We start from the raw sequence: 14,943 nt of genomic DNA, 5'->3' as shown, positions 1-14,943 counted from the left end.
TCAAAAAGGTAGAATTTATTTAAGTAATTTTGTCTACTGTATCTATCTTGAATTTAATTTTCTATAAATATAATAAAATAAAAATATGTATTTGTCTTCTAAATATTAGAGTAAAGGATCAAAACTGTATCGAACAGATCCAAAAAAATCTAAAATTTAGGAAGCTCTGTCGTGGAATGAATATAATAATAAAATCTAAATTTAATTAAAATATGTGAATTAAAATATTACGTATAGTTTTTTTTTGGTAATTTTACATTAAATTTATTATTGTTAAAAACTATTTAATTTTACAAAGACGATTTTTCGGTCCCTCACTAAATAGCACTTGCATATAATTTTACGTACCAAAAAGGCACTACTCATTTGGAATCTTGGTAAATTATAACTTTTCATTGTTGAAAAATATAATTTGTTCCTAATAAATATTATACGTTATTAATAGTAATTGCAAAAATTTCGGTGAACAATATTTAACATTTTTTTGTATGCAACATGTTACTTCACAGAAGTAGTCATGTTTTACTTGTCTTTATATATTTAAATTAATCTAGAAAGCTTCGATGGGTCTATAAAGTCCGGTGTAACCACAAAGTCTAGCTCTCAAAGCTGGAACTAATAGTGCCGCAGCTGACATATCTTGAAGTAGTGTTCCACATTCGCAAACCAACAAATACATGCGATCACCACGAGTTGCCACTGACCTAAAATAAAATAAAAATATAAATAATTATCTAATTTATCTATATAAATTATTTTGTAATACTTGTGTAACGCAATTCTTCTTAATCCAGCAGCTTTAGGTAAATGCCTATACAGCATTCTAGCTCCTGTCCAATACAGCCAATTTCTTTCGAATCTTTCTCCGTCATCTCCTTCAAAAACCTAGACATATAAATTAACGATTGGTACAATAGTTTTTTTTAAAGTGATAAAATTACTATAGTCATCAATGTTACATTCTGGCCAATATAGATCGAAGGATGTAACATATTTGATAAATCTCTAGCAATTAAAAATGTTTACAGATCGTTTACAAAACAAAGGTTTGACTTAAAAACAGTCTTCTACTTCTTTTACAGTCAAATATTGTAAAAAGCTCCCAACCGTTGAGCAAGGGCGCTCACTCGCGATAAAAGAACAGTTTTAGGCGACACACTTTCAAATATTTATTAGCGGTATTAAATTATATAATTATTTTAAAGTAGCAATGTCACTTAATACTGTTAAGCAGCTACTTAAATAATTAATTAAACCAACAGTAACAAAAATTTAGGATAGTTTTCCAAATTTACTTAATTTTCATCCTTTTGATAATTTAGTTTTTGCATTGTAATTTAGATAATACACGTAAATGACGTCTGCGATAAATCTAAACTTATGAGAAACGTATATTCACTTTGATGATACGATAGTTCGCAATATTCATAAATAAGGATCTATAATTTGAAATCCCCGAATAATAAAATACTCCATCTTATACGAAATAGTTCAGAAAAGATTTCTTGAGATACCTTTATAAGAGAATATTTGTTTTTTATTCGTTCTTGCCTCCCAGTGCCATTATTTTAGAAGCATTGTTGGTATATGATTCGCTGGTTGTATGTCGTATTTTTTTAACTACTAAAGAGTGTTTTCGACAATCAACTATTCTCGAGGAATTCTAGTTTTGGGTTCAGGAACGTCTTTGTGAATCACGATCGCGACCTTTTTTATGTCCGTTAAATCCAGGACGTCCGCATTAGCCGACTCGCCTATGGCTGTCGCCATCCGGCTCCTTAATACGCTGGCATTGCCCATTGATAGATTTAATATCAGCTACGAAGGGCTGGCCCGGTTCGTATCATTTAATTTTAATATTTTGGGATTTTCTTTCTTTCTTACTTTATATATTTTTTATTTTACTTGTATTGTAAAAATACTGTGTATTCTTTTTTAACCATCAAGATGCATTGGGGTAACCTGTTAAGTCACGATGGTCTAAATTTAATTTAAATAAAAAAATTATGTTAGTATGATACATACAATGAATGACTAAAAATTTGTAACATTCGATTAAGGGGTGAGAATTTAAGGAATGTTTATTATACTCTAATAAGTGATTATTAATAATTAGTTATTTGTTTGATTTGTTTAATTAAATTAAGGGGATTACCACAACATACTTTATAATACTGCAGAGATATATGAAATACATATATATTACTATGTTAAGTTATGATAGTGTGGCGATCACACAGAGATGCCAACGTTTGTAAAGGTCTTAATCTCAAAACTTGCGTTAATTTACTGTGACAAAATGATCATTTATCAACAATAAAACAAGACAGTAGTGTAAAGGATGAACCACACACAAAAGCCCTTGTTACAACCAGAAAAATTGCACAAGTAGCACGAGTTTTGCTTTTACAGTAAATATTCTCCGTCATTGAGAGAATATTTTTTTTGCAAAGCGGTCATAGATATAATAAATAACCGGATCCACAATATTTCCTCTGCAATGCAATACGACCTTGGACAATGCTCATTAAGCGAATGTCAAGAAGTGATGTTAAGAAGTGACTGCAGTGATTGGCTGGATGATCGCTGTATAATCGTGATTGCTGGACTCAGACGAGAAGAAAGCAGTCACCAGCAGCCACTCAAAGGGAACAGCAGCCACTCGAAGGGACCAGCAGACGCTCGTCACCCGCGGACAGCATACTATCATGGGGGCTTACATCCCGAGAGGAACTCCTCCAACCCGGTGCCCGGATCAACTTCCGCTGTACACTCGCTGCCTCCCATGGACATCATCCCTGCGCCAGCTTCTCCACCATCACTCGGAGAAAACATCTCGCCATTTATTGTCTGTCACAATTGTAATATAAGCTAATAAAAACTCTAACTAGATTCCACCAAGCGTCTCATTGGCTACGAAGTCACACCCCTAGGGTTCTCAAACCTTAAAATAGTATTAACCATATCTGATTGAAGCATCGATGCTCACTGATAGATTTAAAGGCGACAATGTTTTTATTCACAGAATTCCATTGATCCCATAATGGTAATACATATCAAAAGGTAGATAGATTCAATGGGATATAAATTGTCTTAATAGATGCATGATTCTCTTCTGGTCAATTTTATAGCCCAATGGCTTATAGTTCAACAAAAATCATTGTTTATAATAAGTGATGGATGTTGCAATTTAACTGATAATAAAATATATAATAGTTACAGGTACCACAGCTAGTAATTTTATAAATACATATACTTTGAGGAATAGGAACTCTTATATAAATGTTTCTAATTATTTGCGCGACGTCGACTTTAGAACTGTGTATTGACTCGTATAAAAAAGAGAAAGATTAAGCAAAAAAAAACACGGTCTTGTATGTAGCGTCAGTGATAAAAGCTTTTTTACCTAGTGATATGTCTTTTCTTCAATCTTTATGGCCCATCTTGAACGTAAATTATACTGGTGATCAATAATTGAGCGGCATAGATCCAAAACTTACATTTCGCGATTTTGCATAGATTGTAATAAGTTTAAGTGTTTGTAAATACTGATACACATACATGTAAATATATTTTTTAGAATACAAAATAATGTTAGTTTTAACTATAATTTGGTGCGATGCTTTTCAAAAATTAATACATAGTGATTAACTATGGATATAGCTATTCGTCTATTAAATGAAAGAAAAATAATAAGAAAGAGAAAACATAATGCATCATAGAAAAATTAAGCTAAATGACAACACAAAAGCTTTTGAAAAGCCAAAGACTTTTATTTATTTGTGTTGAGAAAAACGTGCAAAAATATTAAATATCTCGGAACAACGTTTATATTCTTGACTTTAGACTTTTATTAATTATATATTTACTCAATATTTCGATTAAAGATTCATTGAGAAAATAATAAATTATGACGGTTTCAATTATATTTACTCAAATATTTCGATTAAACATTCAGAGGGTAAAAGTTATATTATGACGGTTTAATTGAAACGGAATCTTATGGTCTTCAAGTGATTAGTTTGTGAACACAATATTTTATTACTTTCTTAGTAGTTATTAAAAAATATTTTTTCAATAGTCTCTAAATTCGATTTGTACGTATTATAAGCTTTGATTATATGCCACTCATTTGTATAAAACAATTAAAATCACCTTATATACGCTGATTATATATCCAGTCGTAGGTGTGTGCGATCTCTTGACTCCATTCGTCAAATCGTGGAAAGGCGGTCTGCAAATAGTCGCAACTTCGCTGTACAAGTCCAATGTGTGTGCGGCAGTATACCTCATGGACTTTGGGTCGAATTTGCTCAACGAAGCGCTTCTCATGTTATTGTAAAACGCTAACGGATCAGTCTGTGTACTGTTTATCACATAGTATGCTATGAAAGGAAATTCAGAATTTTTCTCCATGTTCGCCAACAGCATCCCTCCCACGGCAGTGTTCGCTTGGGCCACACCAGACAATAGTTCGCTGGCAGCTGTCCTCTGTTTTTGGAGTGGTTTCACCAGAGGAGACTCTAAAATTGGATCGATCGCTTCCAGGGGACTCATCAGGTGTGCTAAGATGCAGAGTTTCGGATCGGCGACTTCCAAAATGCTCAGCGGATTAGCGGCAACCAGAGATTTGTTCGGCGTGCTCTTTTCGGCTGGTGGCGGTGTCACTGGAAACTATAATATTTATATTTAGTATTATATTTAAAATATGTATTATATTGCATTGGATCATTGCAAAAATATGTCCTTATTGTTAAAAGTTATTTGAGATTTATTTTACAATTTATTATAAATATGGATATAGTATATACACGTGTGTTAAAATTAAAACATAACCATAAAGTACGTAGACATGTTTTAAAATATGCGAATGAAAACCAAAAACTAGTCACCAAGCGTTTTTAGATACTCCTGTTTGGGTAAGGTGAATCATTGAATTAAGGAAGGACTCGCAATAAGTGTTTTAAAGTTTTTCTTGAATTTGGGGTGCATAGTTTTTATCAAGAATATTCTAATGAATATTCTAATGAATATTCAATAAAAATATAATACAATACTCTCATTTTTTTTATACATATACATATGCTACCCTTTTGAGCGAAAAAGCTCATTATTAGAGAATTTCTAATACCTTATATTTACGAGCTAGTCAAATTATAATAAATTATTACAATATTCATCCGTGAGATTAGGAAAATTTAGGAATACCTAATATGTAATGATTGATCGGAATTAAATTCTTATAATAATCAGTATATCGTGCTGGTATTAATATTTGCATACTTATTTATCTACTTAAAAATATCATAGTATCTTCACTTACAATAGTGGAAAATATGTGACTTTCATTAAAAGGACATGACTTGCAGCAATCCAATGTTTTTTTTATACTTACTGGAACTCCATCTGGCAAAAATCGATCCAAACTATGAACAGGTATTATGAAACAATCTCGGTCTAGAGTGGCTAGGGATAGTGGTTGAAGTCTAGCCGCTGGCACTGGAGCTGATGAAGGGTTAGTCGCCCATTTTGGTAGACTGACACTAGGTCTTCTCGTCACCAAAGGCTGTGGAGGTTCTGGATCTCCGCCGGCTGAAGATACTTGACCTAAAGCGCTGCTGACAGGGCCACATTTTTCTGAAAAACAATAAAAATAAAATAAATAACAACAAATTCAAAGGGATATAGACGTGAATTTGCATCAACCGACTTCGTGGAATTGCGGTATAAAATATGAATAATATGTACTTTGTATGTATATGATTGAAATGGCAAAAATTTGGAATGTTGGAGCAACGTTGCCAGTCACGAAAAATAGCAAAATCAATATGAAACATTGTTTCAGTCTTAGTTAAAGTATTTTACTATGTTTTTAAAAAACTGATTCAAAATTGAATACCAGCATCGGAGAATAAGAGCTACATAAATCTTTTTTCCTTTTCCGGTCTGACGTCTGGTTTTTTGTGACTAGCCATTAATATATTGCCTCGTAACTTTTATTTATTATACATTATATAAACTATGGCTTGCGTTAAAAAATATTATTATATATTTGCTGAAAAATCGAAGGGCGAAAATCTTGTGATATTATTTGGCAAAAGTTTTTTATTAACCTTAAATTTATTGTAAAAATAATTTTAGCAGAAAGCTTAATGATATGGAAAATATTATACTTTATGAAAAGTATATAGGATATATACATATATGTATATTTATATCACGGTCAATAAAATAATAAGATGATTATAATACATAAAATGTATTATATATATATTTATTGCTAGAGATCCATATTTGGAATTTAACGGCGATGTGTTAAAGAGAGTCATATGATGTTTAAATACATACATAATTTAAAAGACAATTCTTTATCCAAAATAAAATAAAATAAAAATAAACATAACTATTTGTTTGAATTAAAAAAAAAATCATCGATAAGGGTTTCTTAGATTTAAAAAGAGGTATATAAAAATGGTTTGGGGGAGGTTAATACTATATTGTTATCAGGGTCCTAAATTGCAACTGAGTAAAAGTTGGAGTGGATAGCATTTATTTATAACAGAGTATGATGATACACATACATATAAAACTTTTTATCTGTATAAATTATACAGCTAATTAATTATTTTTAAAAAAATCTTCAAAATACTTTTAATAAAATCATTTTTTACACAATTTAGGTACAAAAAAAGATTGGTATTCTACAATTGAATTGGTAAAATGTTTTTCAATAGTTATTAAAAAAAATACTTTTTCTGTATCGATTTTATAATGTGAACGTCGCATGTAGGACCTTATATGTATGCAGATTGTGGTCGTACAAGGGTGACTAATAATAGGGGTGGAATTTTGATAGATTATATATTAGTGATTTTTTAAATTAGTAAAACAAATACAGCTTAAAATCTCGCGCTTTGCGCTCATAAAGCTCTATTGGAAATTTATAAACACACACTAATATACTAGGAGCCTAAGCTCATAGTTATATATTAATTCCTTTGAATTTTATAGTAATATTGCATGATATCTTAACTAGTCAGTAAAATAATAAATCAATTTTTCATATAACTTGTTATTAAATACAATGAACAAATTACAAAATATTTAAATTATTATAAAACAAATGAACATTTTAATAGTGTTATATTTCTGCTTAAATAATACATATTAAAAATAAATTTATTTAAAAAAATATAGCGATGTTTGAATTAAAAGAATACGATGAACATTTACATAATGCAAAAAAAAACTTTAATTTATATATTTGTGTTAATAAAAAAAAAACATAAAATCATCTCTTATGTCAACCTTTTGAAGGATGAAGAAATCTTAAAATATACTGCAAATTTAAACTATGTTTGTATATACTAAGCGCATACGTGAGATGCATTCCCTTTCGCTCACTCGCGTATTAAATGACGAGAGTGAGTGAGAAGAAGTGCGCGTGCGGAACGCATCTAACGTACGCCTTTATCTCTCACTCACTTTCGTCATTTGGAATGTATCTCAACGTACGCGCCTGGTATATACATACAATTTTAATAAAAAAAATTTATATGAAATGACAAATATATGAAGTTTAATTTAAATTATATAATTAATTGCATATAATTTATTATAATTACATTAATCTGAATATAACATATGAAAAACAGTATTTAAGCTTGAAGAATTATCAATATAATAGATTCATATTAAGATACTTTCTCTCTATTATTAAAATATATTTTTGTAAAATTATAGTATATTTAAACGTCTCAATGAAAAAAGATGACTTATTTAAGGGTAGCTATTTTTTTTTATAAGACTTACTTAAAAATTAATATATTGAATTGAATAGATTGGTAGTTTTAATTATATTCCATCTATATATAATCTTATTATTGTTAATAAACTTAAAGACCTATGACTTTGTTGCAATAAATATATAAATAAAATTCAACTGCCCTTTGCCTCATTTTTTTATAATTTACAAAAATTGTAATGCTCAGAAAAAAATTATATAAATAAACAAGGTCTGAATATTATGGTGGATGTTTAATAACATGCCAATTCGTAGCCCCAATATAACATTTATAAAAATGATTGACATATTATGTTTTCGAATATTTCAGTGATTTTAAGAATTTATCCAATACTACAATTAATAATAGTTTCAGGGTATAAAAATATCTTAGCTCAATCATAGCGTAAAACGATATTATGGATGATTTAGTCTTAAACGAATTAAATAATTCAGATTTACGTACAAGTTTTGTAATTTAATTAATGTACACATCACAAAAAAATTGGGGGATAATTTTTATGTGTATTCTCACATGATCAAAAATGTATAATAAAGCTGTTTTGTGTGATTGTTACTATATTATTATATAAATATAAAAAAATGTTTCATTTTTCTATTGCTTTCATTGACTTTTATTGTGCAAAAAGGCGGCCTTGTGTATTTGTATATTATGTATTTATATAGATAATAAAATAACATATTGATTAAAAAGCATTTTATTAAATGCCGACATTACTTCTGACCTAAGACAACCGTGGAACACCCAAAACTTTTATTATTCAATACGCAATATTGCGGTTTTAGTGCGCGAGATCAAAAAACACTAAAACCCCCGAACATCGCAGTTGTCTAAGCAATGTAAACATTCTATTAAAAATGAGACGGTGTGTTGGGTGGGTGGGCGTTTTTGTAAACAGAAAAACATATATAAAAACACAAACTATATAAATATCTAAACGAGTCAAATAACAGTTACATCTTTACTAATGCTAAATGGACGAGCGCAGAAAACACATGGCACCATAAATTTGTGTATATCTAAAAGTGGCGAGTTCTTAATATTATTTTACTTAAAAACATAGGAAGATATTTTAAAATATTTTAATTAGAAATATACACACTTCATTATTTATATAGTCTCAAGCCTGATCTATTTTTTTATATATGAATTACCTTTAGTAACCAATTCATATAAAACAGTTATGGAAAATTCTTTATTTTCCATAAAAATGATTTTTCCTTTAATTTTTATAAAAGTTTAAGGTGAGAATAGATCTATAACTAGAAATATTACATATTTTATTTTTGAATATATTTTATATAATCATTAAAAGGAATATAGGAGTAATACGAGAAAGGCTTTCTCATACGTAAGGAAAGGTCAAAAATCCTAAATTAAAAGATGAAGAAATTAATGAAAGTGTTAAGTAACTGTTTCTTCGCTAATGCCAAATTGACGAGCTCATAAGATGACACGTGGCGTTCAGAGATGACGTTCTAAAATAACAAAGCGAAATATTTAGAGCACGCGAAAAACGCGTGTCGATTTTCACAGGGTGCTCTAATACTAAGTATTTTGTTTTGTTGTTCGGGAAATGCGGTAGACTAGATGCTACAAATAGATATTGGAACAATGCTAGCGAAACTGAGTGAAATCATTTTAATATTTTATACAGTGGGTTACATTTCATATACACCTATGTACACATTTGATTTTGAGAGTCATAAATACGTGCATATGCTATCTATGTATGGTTTTATAAAGAGGGACTTATGTGTCAACCGACGTTCCTAGATTAGAGATAAGTTTCCGAGATGAAAACGTACTCAAAGACGCGTTTAGTAAACATTATTTTAAGATTTAGAAAGTAATGGGAAAATAATGCTATTTATTTTTAATATTGCATATAGTTAAAATATTAATATAATCTAAAAATATTTTTATATACATTTGTATCTAAAAATAAATACATATTTCGGAAAGTATTAGACGTATTACTATCCTTTTAAATTTGAGTGTTATTAAACATATTTTATTATATTTAGAACTTAAAAATCCATTGACTAATTTCGAACAATTTAAAAAAAGTTAAAAGCATTATATAAAGTTTTTAAGTACTGTCTTTGTTTTAAAGTGATAAATTACTTTAAATTGCCATTAATATTTCTCTTATACTTTGACTTCAATGTTAATTTAATTATTATCGGAAACAAATAATTTTAGATGTACTTAACCCTTTGGACGCGTTAATCAAAAATATAATTTTTTTTTTAAAAATTCAAATTTTACTTTGGTTCTGTGTTTAAATGTTCTGATTTTTTAATTTTTATTTATTTAAAATGATATTTTATGTTTATTCACAAAAAAATTTTTTTCTTAAAAACATTTTTTTTTACTGATTTTTGCGTAAAGAGATAAAAAAATCAATTGAGCGACTGTAGTCGATTATCGCGTCCAAAGGGTTAAATACGATAATAAATTATGTAGACTAATTTGTAATGATGTGTATGTATATAACATATTAAATACGACACGTCTATTGAAAATTAGCAATAAAAAGATTAATATTTTAAAATTGTTTTAATTATAGATTTGATTTATCAGATAATAAATCAAATGTTAAAATAATTCGTTTAAATTGGCAGCTGAATTATACTGTGTTTTTTGCTAAGACTTGGCATTTCTGAATATCTTAATCTACTAATGGCACAAGTAAAGGAGTAATAGATAAATACTGTATTATATCTGTGCTTTTCTAAAAAAAGCTATACATAAAAAAATAATTTAATGACAATGCAGAGATAGAGTAAATTTTTTATAATATGTTAATGTATTTTGCTTTAAGAGGGTTGATAATTCCAATACATGGTTTTCATCATAAATTTCCCTTAAGCATATTTTTCAAGATCTGTAAGTAATATACAAATTATTAAACACGCTGTATATTTAAAAAAACAATAATAAAATATTTTTAATGTATAAACACTAAAGATACAGATAAAAAAATATTGAATATAAGTGCAATTTTGATTGACAAAAATGAGTTTATTTTGAACAACTTGAATGTAACATTTTTCGGTAAACCGATCTTATTTCAAAAAGAGATACTGAAAAAAAGAGTGACCCATTAATTAGTCGTAGGAGTTTAAATGGTTAATGAATTATTATTGACATAAATATACACAGCAAAAAAGCTTATAATGAATAGCAAAGTTTTACTTTACAAATTAATTAAAATGAGCTTTTTTGTGTGTCAATAATAGTTCAATATTTATATTTTTGTAATATTCTAATATAAATTAAGGTTTGATTTAAAAAACAATTGGATGTAATTGTTTTGAGATTAAATTTGCTATAAGTCTGTACAATCTTTAGTTATAGTTAATATATCAAAGACATATTTATTTATTATATTTTCAAGGTTTTTGCAAAAAAATATATTGTGGCATTGATTTTTAAATGCTCAAATCTCAAGCACTGCTTATGATATAGAAATGTAACAATTAAAATGGCAATAAAAAATAATAAATACCTAAAATTAGTACATTTATGGTAAATTTCTGATGATAAATATAAAATAAGAACTAAATTTGGCTACACAAAGAATAACATAGATACATATATCTTAGAAATTCTCACATCAAATGAAAGCTCATTGAAGCGTATCTAGCTGTATGCATCAATGAAAATATGATTTATTTTAGTTACTATATCGTTAAACCTTTATATAAATAGTTTTCAAGAAAGAGATTTGGCGTTTTCTGTAACATTTAAGGCATAACTAGTGACAATATGTAAGTACAATAACTTGTAATAGGCTTTATACATTTTTTATTTAAAAAAAGTAATTGAAAAATGAGCAAAATAATAAAGAATTTTATATTCGCTGTTTTTAATTAAAAATATATATAACATTTATTTAAGATTTTTTTGTAGGTTTATATGTTATTTAAAATATGTTTTAAATTTTTCATGGCTTTCACTAATGCTATGCCTTGTATCAAACGTATCACTACAAGAACTTGTTTTTCAACATTATCGCTAATGATTTATGCTTAAAAGAGTATTAACATTAAAATAAAAGTTTGCTATAAACGTAACAAAAATAATTTCGAAAGTACATATATGTTTTTAACTGTTAACTTTCAATATAATAATAATTATTCACTTTTGTAACACCTTGTATAGTTTATTATGACATAACACAAATATTTTTATAAAAATTATAGTTAACCTTACTAATAAATTATTCAATCTATGATTCTTAACAATTATTTTACGAATTTCAGAACTAAAATTTTTAACTATGTTTTCAAACTTCTTAATTAATTTCAACACATATAAATATACAAATTTCGACAGTTTTGGTCACTTTCATGGCGATTTTTTTAAATGTATACTTAATAATGTATCACGCTGTATTTAGCACGACACATACACGAGTCAAACCTCAAAAAATGATCGATAGCACAGATTAATATTTCAACAACAACAAAAAATCGATACTTAACTAATTATAACAGTTTTGAATATCACATTATATTATAGAATGGATGAATAATAAAAATTAATGTACTGTATAAACCTTCCTGGAGCGAGTAGTTGTTCCTCGGCGCGGCGCCGAAGAAGATGTGCGTGCGGTAGTGCCGGTCGTCCATGCCCGAGTTGTAGTTGCGGTTGGGGGCGCCGGAGTCGCGCGAGCGCTTGCCCCCGCTCCTGGCCATCCGCATGCCCCCGCCGCCGCCACCGCCCCCGCCGCTTCGCTCTCCCCGGAAGTTCTTCCTGATCATCAGGTTCATCTCGAATGCGGTGTGATCGGTTGTGCGGTCGAAAAGTCGAGAAAAGCTTGAACGAGCTTTGAGCTTTTAAGCTTCCGAGTTGAAAGCTTTCATACCCTGGGGTCACTTTAATGTTATAGCGAGATTGGACTTATTGTTTATTCATGTCCGTTTATTGCAATTGTTTGCTTTTATCAGCATTTTTGATTAACTAGATTTAGTAAAAATAATAACAATGTATTACAAATTGCCACTTTTAATTTACACGAAGATACTTTGACTTATTATTTTATCTACTAGCTACAATTTTCGAAGAGTAAAGATACAATATTAGTGAAACGTTTACTTGCTTAGAATAACTGCTAACCGTATGTAAATTTAAACAGAAAGAAGCAAGATTTATAATAAACGAAAAAGTGGAAGGACATTTGTTATCACGGAAGAATTAGATAAAACGTTTTGATTTACCGTACTAAATTATATAAACAATGTAAAGAAGTATTCATAACGTTCAAAATAATCTGTTTATTGAAATATAAAATAATAAAATGTTATATTTATAATAAACAAGTTAATGAAATTCGTTCATTTTTATCAATAAACTCATTAATTTAAAAGACAATTTTAAATATTATATAAGCAACTCGTTTGACAAAAGGATTTAACAGATTACTTACCTGCTAGTACATAAACCACCCTTAAGCACAAGAAAAACTATCATTTTGTGCGCAAAGGAGCGCGGTAAACAATGCGTCTATACTGCATAAAAACCACTATTGTCATATACCCCTTGTATTAATGCTCTTCAAGAGTTTTATTTCAAGGCGTGAACATATTTTGTAGCTTGAATAATTATGCGATGCAAATGATCCACCAACACCCGCATCTGTGATTCACAAGCTGTCTCAAATCAATAATGTAAAAACATTGTCACAGTGAGACAATCAACAGATTCAAGACAAGATGATCAGAGTTGATTTAAGACGGCTGACAATTAGAGACGAGCTCAAACAGATAGATGACATCCAAGGCAAACCGAGAGAGCACTAGCACTCAGTATATGAAATGCAACTCAATACTATTACAATACCTTATTGAATAAACTGTTTTGGCGTTTATTTTGGCTGCAAAATTGCACCCATTCGGCATCAAAACACGAAAAAATAATTGTTTTAATAAGTATTTAACGATCAATGAATTTTATGAACAATGTCAAGAAGTATTCATAACGATTTTTAACGATCGATAAATTTTATAAACAATGTCAAGAGATGTTCATAACTGTACTTCCTAAAATGATTAGAGAAACTGTCGCTGTTTATTGCTAACTAGTTACAAACTATCGAAATGTAAAAAATAGTATTGTGAATTCAAAGAAGTAAGACGTGGTGTTCATGATCAAGAATGGAATGAAATATGTCAGTTGTCACTGATTAATTATTTTAAATTAAAGAGACCAGTACTCGGATTCGGCTTTTAAAGAGAGCATCTGCGAGACTGTGTTAAAAATTAATATTAAAATAAGCTATAAAATAATAATAAAAATAAGTTATTCGCAAAATCAAGTGCTTTAAAAATATTTTCTGCACTTTGTATTCAATTTCTAGCATATATAGGTTTTTAATTGTATTTATGTATGATGCTACAGTGAAAATATATTTTCACTGAAATTATATCGGAGCACATTTTAACTAGTAGATAGTAAAAATATAATTTGCCTGACAGGTGCTAGTAAAATTATATTCTGCTTTAAACCGTCATATGACAGGCGTGACAAGTATAAAAAAGCGACGTACTTTGTGATCGTTAATTGATAGTAGTGAATACCGCTATTCAATTTTAAACCAGCTAATTTCGTTTCAGAAAATATTTTTGGGCGGCACACCACCTGTTAAGGGCTAATGTTCCGAATGTACGTGTACCAGATCATCCGCGCAGTGAAAAAAATACAGTTTCATTGATATTGACTAGTCAAAATATATTTATACAAGTGAAAATATAACTTCACATTCATTGTAAAATATATACCAATTTATGTATTTAGTTAATGTATTATTATCGTGTCATGGTAATATTAATAACAATTTTACTAAACTAAAAAAATATTGTTTCGCATGTTAGCCGTATAAATAATAAAAATCGACCGAAAAAATGTCTATTTAAAGAAAAAATAAATATAAATATATTTCATAAAATCCTAAATAGCCCAAAGTTTTTTTTATAAAGATATATCCAATTGTAGAATCTTTGCAGTTTTATTTTAGGGAAATAGCCGTAAAAAAGGACTATTACAAAAAATGCAATTGCTAGTAAAGACATACTTGTATTGAACTTTATAAAAAAGTATTTTTTTTATAAGAAATGCACATATTTTATTG

At 28.7% G+C, this 14,943-nt stretch overlaps 1 protein-coding gene across 7 annotated transcripts in view; it reads right to left on the bottom strand.

Annotated features, from left to right (window-relative positions):
- Positions 1–237: 237 nt before the first annotated feature.
- The window catches only part of LOC148227273 (uncharacterized protein C01C4.2), a 79,406-nt gene continuing 64,700 nt past the window's right edge, over positions 238–14,943 (bottom strand). For 4 of the 7 annotated variants that reach the window (XM_088202602.1, XM_088202604.1, XM_088202603.1 and 1 more), the window contains exons 2-6: positions 12,364–12,776; positions 5,396–5,637; positions 4,156–4,674; positions 767–885; positions 238–704 (exon numbers count right to left, since the gene is read on the bottom strand). In XM_088202602.1, coding sequence (XP_088058728.1) covers positions 551–704; positions 767–885; positions 4,156–4,674; positions 5,396–5,637; positions 12,364–12,586 — 1,257 coding nt within the window. In that variant the 5' untranslated portion in view covers positions 12,587–12,776 and the 3' untranslated portion in view covers positions 238–550. The remainder of the gene's footprint in view (positions 705–766; positions 886–4,155; positions 4,675–5,395; positions 5,638–12,363; positions 12,777–14,943) is intronic. The other 3 variants (XM_088202601.1, XM_088202608.1, XM_088202607.1) reach the window with 2 other exon arrangements.

This window comes from Plectrocnemia conspersa, unplaced genomic scaffold (assembly GCF_051122295.1).
Source record: "Plectrocnemia conspersa isolate PC_06_02 unplaced genomic scaffold, ASM5112229v1 ptg000013l, whole genome shotgun sequence".
In the NCBI taxonomy this organism is placed as follows: Eukaryota; Metazoa; Arthropoda; class Insecta; order Trichoptera; family Polycentropodidae; genus Plectrocnemia; species Plectrocnemia conspersa.
This window is presented reverse-complemented; position numbering and strand designations above follow the sequence as displayed.